Source organism: Otolemur garnettii, unplaced genomic scaffold (assembly GCF_000181295.1).
Source record: "Otolemur garnettii isolate 467f Iridium unplaced genomic scaffold, OtoGar3 scaffold00071, whole genome shotgun sequence".
Lineage (NCBI taxonomy): Eukaryota > Metazoa > Chordata > Mammalia > Primates > Galagidae > Otolemur > Otolemur garnettii.
The window spans coordinates 530,116-537,669 of record NW_003852466.1 but is presented as its reverse complement, the minus strand read 5'-3'; the positions used below and the strand labels follow the sequence as shown (position 1 = coordinate 537,669).

At 49.5% G+C, this 7,554-nt stretch overlaps 1 protein-coding gene across 4 annotated transcripts in view; it reads right to left on the bottom strand.

The window, feature by feature from the left end:
- Window positions 1–7,554, bottom strand: part of MARCH2 (membrane associated ring-CH-type finger 2) — a 20,186-nt gene that overhangs the window by 7,190 nt on the left and 5,442 nt on the right. For 3 of the 4 annotated variants that reach the window (XM_003793660.3, XM_012807562.2, XM_012807561.2), the window contains exons 3-4: window positions 2,692–2,887; window positions 492–701 (exon numbers count right to left, since the gene is read on the bottom strand). In XM_003793660.3, the coding sequence (XP_003793708.1) occupies window positions 492–701; window positions 2,692–2,887 (406 nt within the window). Of the gene's footprint in view, window positions 1–491; window positions 702–2,691; window positions 2,888–3,590; window positions 4,169–7,554 lie in introns of those variants that run through there. The other variant, XM_012807563.2, reaches the window with a different exon arrangement.

The window sequence follows — 7,554 nt, the reverse complement described above, 5'->3', positions numbered from 1 at the left end:
GTTTGGCGGGTCCAGGCTGGGGATTCGAACCCGCCACCTTAGGTGTACGTGGCTGGCGCCTTAGCCGGTTGAGCTATAGGCGCCGAGCCCCTAAGCCAATTCTTAATATCTATCCATCCTCTATCTCTTACTCTCAGTATCTTTCTCTCTCACTCTTTTGCTCCTTTCCTTTCCTCCATCCCTAGACTTGAGAGTTCATGGATGGAGAGACAAGTCCTATACTCCAGACTGGCAATAAGGTACACTTAAACTCTTAGAGCACAAAGCTCACAACAGGCTCACAGCTTCCCTGACCCTTTGTCACAGAATCTGGTGCTCCTCAAAATGCAGGGTGAACTCAGGGACTCCATTCCACCTGGGGCCATAGGCAGAGGCAGCCAACCAGGAAGCCCCACTTCCTCCCCACCCCCAAATCACCAAGCAAACCCCTGGCTCTTCTGCTCCCAGTGGGAAAGTCCCAGATGTCTATGCTGCGGCTGGCAGCTACTCACCAGCGTCCAGAGGACATAGATGGTGAAGAGGGCAATGGTGAGAGCGATGAGCCCCACGGCCTCGAGCCGGCTGTGCAACCGCAGGTGGTCCTGGGCCCCACGCAGGCATAGCCAGCCGGAGATGGCAGCCAGTGGTGTAATGAACAAGAAGCACACCATATCACAGCACAGTGTCCGCTTCTCTGTCCGCGGCCCGGGGTCCTTCAGCCACTGCAGGGAGAGCCAATAGGTAAGGGGGCTGCTGAGGGACTTGGGGGCCAGGATCTCCATGCTCCTTCTTGTCCTTCTTTCAAACACATATTGAGCCAGGCCCTGCTAGGCACTAGGTATTTTTGCACTCATATTACAGATGGGGAAACTGAGGCATAGAAAGGTTAAAGTTAACTCGTTTGTACAAACTCACACAACTAGTAGTCTCCAAAGCCAAGGCTGGAACCCAGAAAGTCTTGTTCCGGGATCTGGCTGCCCTTAGCTGATATCCTGCTGTGCTTGGCCTCCCCCAGATGATGGGTGGAGAGAAATGGGCTTCCTCATGAAATTCTATTACTCAGGACTGAAAAAGTCCCTGCCTCCCCCCACATCAGCAGGGGGATGTATGACATGGGTGAATGGTCAGGTAGGAAAAGGCCCTGCCATGGAGGTGACCTTGAGCAGAACAAAATAAGCAGAAGGAACCATGTGAAGAATGGAAAAGAAGGGTGGTGCCTGTGGCTTAAAGGATAGGGCACCAGCCCCATATGCCAGAGGTGGTAGGTTCAAACCCAGCCCTGGCCAAAAAAATAAATAATAAATAAATAAATTAATTTTTAAAAATCTCCTAAAAAAAAATGGAAAAGATAGGCTCATCCATAGCACAGTGGTTACAGTGACGGCCACATGCACTGAGGCTGGTGGGGTTGAACCCAGCCCAGGCAACCACAAAATAAATAGTCAGGCATTGTGGCGGGCACCTGTAGTCTAGCTACTTGGGAGGTTGAAGCAAGAGAATCGCTTAAGCCCAAAAGTTTGAGGTTGCTATGAGCTGTGATGTCACAGCACTCTACTGAGGACAACATAGTAAGACTGTCTCAAAAAAAAAAAAAAGAATGGAAAAGACAGTGCTCCAGCCTGTCTGAGCAGCACTTGCAAAGGCCTTGAAATCGGAGTGTATAGCCTGCAGGAGGTGCAGAGGGAAGAAGGCCCGTGTGGCTACAGCAGAAGGGCCCAGGGGCAGTGGAAGGGGGTGTGAGCAGGGGCTAGATCTCTCTCTCCTATCTTTCTCCTTAAGATCCCACCTACCAGTTGAGTCAGGGGCGATTTAGGGGGCACACAGCACCCCAGGCTCCCTAAGGGGTCCCTGACTGCTGTACAGCCTCAGGGATGGGATCTGTTTATCACACTTCACCCCTAAGATATGTACCCAGTAGTTCTCTGCCACCTTACGCTAGGTCAGGCAGGGAGGAGCCTGGTGACTTTCAAGCAGCCATAGGCAGTGTTTCATTGCAGCAACAAACGCACCCACCACACCCAGGATCACCCTATTTCCATCCTGACCCATCACACCCAGGTTAAAGTTTAAGCTCCTGGGTATGGCCTGGTGTGGCCACTGCCACCTCCTTTAAGGCCTCATTCCTCCTCCTTTAACTCAATTCACATAGGGTTTGTCAAGGACACCAAGTGCTTGCCACCTCAGGGCCTTTGAACCCAGTGTGTCCTCTACCAGGCTTGCCTTTCCCAAGGTTCTCTGGCTCCTTTTCATCCCTCCAGCCTCTGCTTGAGAGTTCATCCTGTCAAGACCTCGCTTGACCCTCAAGTTTTTGCCCTGTACGTGCCCCACTACCCATATACATTTCTGTCCTGGCACCATTGCTCCCAACAACCGGTTGCTTCAAAATCTCCATGAGCACCAGTCATACATGTCTTGTTGGTGGCTGGGTACCCAATACAAAACAGAGTTCTGTGCACCTGGAAGTGCTCAGGAAATATTTGTTCATGAAAGAGTAAGTCAAAACAGCAAGAGGGTAGTGGCTTTGGCCCGTCTAGAAACTCAGGCCTGGTCTCCTACCCTTATCAGCAGAATCTATCCTGAGAGGAGTGTAGAAAGGTTCACCATATGGAGAAGCTGCTTCCCTGGCCCAGGAGAATCCCCCAGGGTAGTCTCCAATCCCCATACCTGCCTTCTTCCCCTCTGCCCACCCCCAAATTGGGCTCCCCAGGGTACCTCTGTGAGGGGCCGGGGCTGCTTCTCCACTGCAAACTCTGTGTGGCACAGCTCACAATAGCTGGTGTTGGACGAGGAGAGCCACCTCTCTAGACAGCTCTTGTGCACGGCACCCAATGTGCCAGTACAGCCACATGGAGACAGTAAACTCTCCCCATTTGCTCCCTCATGGCAGATCCGGCAGAAGGGACCATCACTAGACACAGAGATAAAACGCAATAGTATGACTGGGCTTCCTGCCTGTACCTGCTTCACTAACTACTAGATCACCAGCTGCCTGTTGTCCGCATGCTGCCACTGGGTGAACTCCTACTCATCCTTCATGCCCAATTCCAAATATCCTCTCCTTTGGGGAATCTTTCCAGACTCCTATAGGTAGGGTGATGTACTTCCTTCCCAGGACTCCTATGGCACCTTTCAAAGCCCAGGGTGAGCATCTCTGGTACCTGCATGTTCAATGTCCTCTCCTCCTTTCCCTATAATACCACCCTGCTTGTCCTGGGCAGCCACTCCACTCTCAACTCTAGGTTCTCAAGGACTAAGGCAGAGCTGACAACACCCCTGATGACCTCAGGCCTGGCCAATCAGAACACCACACAGCCCTGACCATAGGGACCAAGTCAGGAAAGGGTTTGTGTGATGCAATCAGAGCCACTGGGAGTCAATTCCTGAAATTCCTTGTTTTTTTTCCCTAAACTCCAGAACTGTCATCAGCAAGGCTGTTGTAAGCCTGGAGCTACTGGCAGCACCTGGTCTCCACATCGAACCTGTGAATTATGCCAACACAGAGGCAAGAGACAGGAAATGTGGAATTAAGGACATCATCAGAGGCCCTGGATCTAGCCACACCTGAAGGCCATGCTGCTTGAGAAACCTACAGTCCAGAGAAAATTGCTCACCTGCTCCTCTGCTCTTGTGAGAGGAAAACAGACATAAAAATCATCCACAGGAAGCTTTCTCAAGAAAGTCTTCAGTCCTTGGTAATTCTGGGTCCCTCCTGGGGCAGCTCAAGAAGTGGGGGTGTGGCCGTGATAGTCCCAGAGGCTGTCCAGCACATGAGTCATTGTTTCCCAAACATTTCTGCCCAGAAAGCAGACATCCTTTGGGATGCACCAAGAGGACCTATTTTCCAGATAACACTAGTTTGCCCTCAGAAATAACCGTTGTCTATTCTTTTCTCAGACTTTCCTGCTATAGGGTCGGGCCTGGCTGCTTTCTCCTCAGCCTAGGTCTAGCCTGCTATCTTCTCCAACAGGAGCCACACACCACACACGCCCTGGTCCCACCCTCTTTCCTCACCACAGATACACACTTAAAACGTTAACCAAAAAAAAAACTCCAGAAACCAACTCAGGGAAATGGAAATGATGAGAATGTCAAGCCATGACAGTTTAGGCTTTGTTCTTGGAAACCCCGGAAAACTTTGGAAGAGCAAATTCAGGGGAAAAGGGAGGGAAAAAACCCAAAGCTTAATATTTATTGACCACTTACTATTCTTTTTTTTTTTTTTTTTTTTTTTTTTGAGATGCCCTGGGTAGAGTTCTGTGGCATCACAGCAACCTCCAACTCCTGGGCTTAAGTGATTCTCTTGCCTCAGCCTCCTGAGTAGCTGGAACTACAGGCGCCCATCACAACACCCAGCTATGTTTTGGTTGCAGCCATGATTGTTGTTTGGTGGGCCCGGGCTGGATTCAAACCCACCAGCTCAGGTGTATGTGGCTGGCGCCTTAGCTGCTTGAGCCACAGGTGCCGAGCCTGATGACTTACTATTCTAAGGGCAACATCAGGGTTACTTTATCTCATTCTCATAATAAGCCTGTGAGAAAGATGCTATGTTTTTTTTTCTTTTTTAGAGACAGAGTCTCACTTTATCACCCTGGGTAGAGTACAGTTTGGCAGGAACCGCGTTTGAACCTGCCACCCTCCCACCCTTGGTATATGGGGCTGGAGCCTTACCCACTGAGCCACAGGCACCGCCCCTTTTTTTTTTTTTTAAAGACAGGATCTTGCTTTGTCACTCAGGCTGGAGTGCAGTGGCATAATCAAGATCCCAACTCTGCAGACTATGAATAAATTAGCTAGGTGGTGGCATGCATCTGTGTTTCCAGCTACATAGCAGGCTGAGGCAAGAAGATCACTTAAGCCCAGGAGTTTGAGGCTGCAGTGAGCTATGATGATAACACTAGTTTGCCCTCAGTGTTACTCCAGCCTGGGTGACAGAGTGAGACCCTGTCTCCTTTATTTTTTTATTTTTTTGAGACAGAGTCCCACTATGTTGCCCTGTCAGTAGAGTGCCATGCCGTCACAGCTCACAGCAACCTCAAACTCTTGGGCTTAAGTGATTCTCTTGCCTCAGCCTCCCAATAGCCTGCCACAATGCCTGGCTATTTTTTGGCTGCCGTTGTCATTATGTTTAGCAGGTTCAGGCTGGGCTTGAATCTGCCATCTTTGGTGTATGTAGCTGGTGCCCTACTCTCCAAGCTACAGACGCCAAGCCCGTCTCCTTTAAAAAAAAAAAATACAAAAGGAAAGAAACTGAGAAAGGCTGGAGATGCAGAAATGTTCAAGGCAGCTTTGAAAGGGTCTAGGTTCACTCACAGCCTGGTGAGCAGAAAGCCCAAAACCCTGAGTCTTGGCCTTTGTAGACTATTCTGGGCCCTGGAGATGCCTCCTGGGCCTTCCTCTTTGACCTCTGCAGGTTTCAGAGTCCAGAACTCTCTATTCCACCTAGTCTATGCCAAGGTCTTGGCCATATGCCCCCAGGAATTGGGGTCTCCTTGGAGGCCAATGGAAGGCTTGATGTTTATGTTCTTGGAACCAACCAAGGTGCTGGGTATGACATATTTAAGACCTGCTGCTGTGGCTCTCCAATGTTAGAGGCTTGTCCCCTAAGAAGAGGAGTTACAGGGTCAGCAAGGGACTCTGATGACCTGCTATGTCTGGCCTCTGTCAAGCCCAGCTCCTACCAGAGGTGGTCTGAAGAAGGATCCCCATTTACTCTGGGAGGCCTGAACAAAGGCCATGTCCTTGGAGGTTGCCCTTTGGACAAATGGTGGTATTCTCTTTGTGAAGGCCTGCTCTGATCTGGCCTCTAGTCTGGGAAGATCTGGGTTGAGATGTGTCCAGAGACATAGGGGAGAAGGGAAAATGAGACCTTTCGGCCTCTGAGCTACCAGCAGGGATAGAAGCCACCAGGAAAGGGGCCAAGGAACAGATCCATGAGGACCCTGTGGTCTCAGAGTGCTGAGCTTCCTGGACCACCAACTATACCTTGATTGGACAAGACCTAAGAAAGAGGTTCAGTGCCCATAGCACAGTGGTTATAGCACTGGCCACATACACTGAGGCTGGAGGGTTTGAACCCCGCCTGGGCTAGCTAAACAACAATGACAATTGCAACAAAAAACCTAGCTGGGCATTGTGGTGGGTACCTGTAGTCCCAGCTACTTGGGAGGCTGAGCCAAGAGAATCGCTTAAGCCCAAGAGTTTGAGGTTGCTGTGAGCTATGATGCCATAGCACCCCAGGATGACAGCTTGAGACTCTGCCTCAAAAAAAAAAAAAAAAAAAAGACCTAAGAAAGAGTCCCTGAGAAGCAGTACACAGTGGCCCCAAGACAGGAAAGGAACCATCCATCCAAGGTCACAGAGGGGCCACTGTTACTGCTGCCACATGTCTAGAGCTCTGTGGGCTGGTGGCACCAAAGAGTCTTCTCTCAAGACCAGGACTCAAACTGCATCTCAGCCTCAGTGACCATGGTGGTTGTCCACCTCCCTTGAGACCTGGGATTCCTCGGATGTAAAAATGAAGGGTGAAGCAAGGTGCAGTCAACTCAGTCAACACTTGCTTTCTGTGTGCACAGTTCTGCAGGAGTCTTGCGTGGGGAGAGGAAATAAAAACTTTATCAATTGATTCCAATGCTTGCTACAACACAGATGAACCTTGAAGACATTGTGTTCCATGAAATAAGCCAGATCCAAAAGTTCAGATACTACATGATTCTACTCATATTTTTTGAGACATAGTCTTACTTTGTAGCCTTGGGTAGAGTGCTCTGACATCATAGTTCACAACAACCTCAGACTCTTGGGTTTAAGCCTCAAGTTCTTGCCTCAACCTCCTGAGTAGCTATATTTTATTTCTGAGACAGAGTATCACTCCATCACCCTGGGTAGAGTGCCATGGTATCATCATAGCTCACAGTAGCCTCAAACTCTTGGGCTCAAGATATTTTCCTGCTCAGCATCCCGAATAGCTGGAACTACAAGTTCCTGCCACAAGGCCCAGCTAGTTTTTCTATTTTTAGTAGACACATGGTCTTGCTCTTGCTCAGGCTGGTCTCAAACTCTTGAGCTCATGTGATTCATCCACCTTGGCCTCCCAGAGTACAAGGATTATAGCTGTGAGCCACTGCCCCTGGCCTGTCACAATTTTTTAAATTAGGAGGTTGCTTATGAATTAAACTGTACAAAATAAGAACCATTGATAAAACTTGAAAAACTGACAAGCAAAAGAAATCCTTTAAAATCCTATTCCCCTAGCCAACCTGGTGGTTATTTTAAATCCAAGTGAGTTAAAATGGATTTGAATGTGGGTGTGGGAGAAGTTTCCTTAAGACTCTTTCTCTTGGGCAGTGCCTGTAATTCAGTGGGTAGGGTGCTGGCCCCATATACCGAGGGTGGTGGGTTTGAGCCCAGCCCCAGCCAAACTGCAACAACAAAAAATAGCTGGGCATTGTGGCAGGTGCCTATCGTCCCAGGTACTCAGGAGGCTAAGGCAAGACAATCGCACAAGCCCAGGACTTGGAGGTTGTTGTGAGCTGTGATGCCACAGCACTCTATCAAGGGTGACAAAGTGAGACTCTG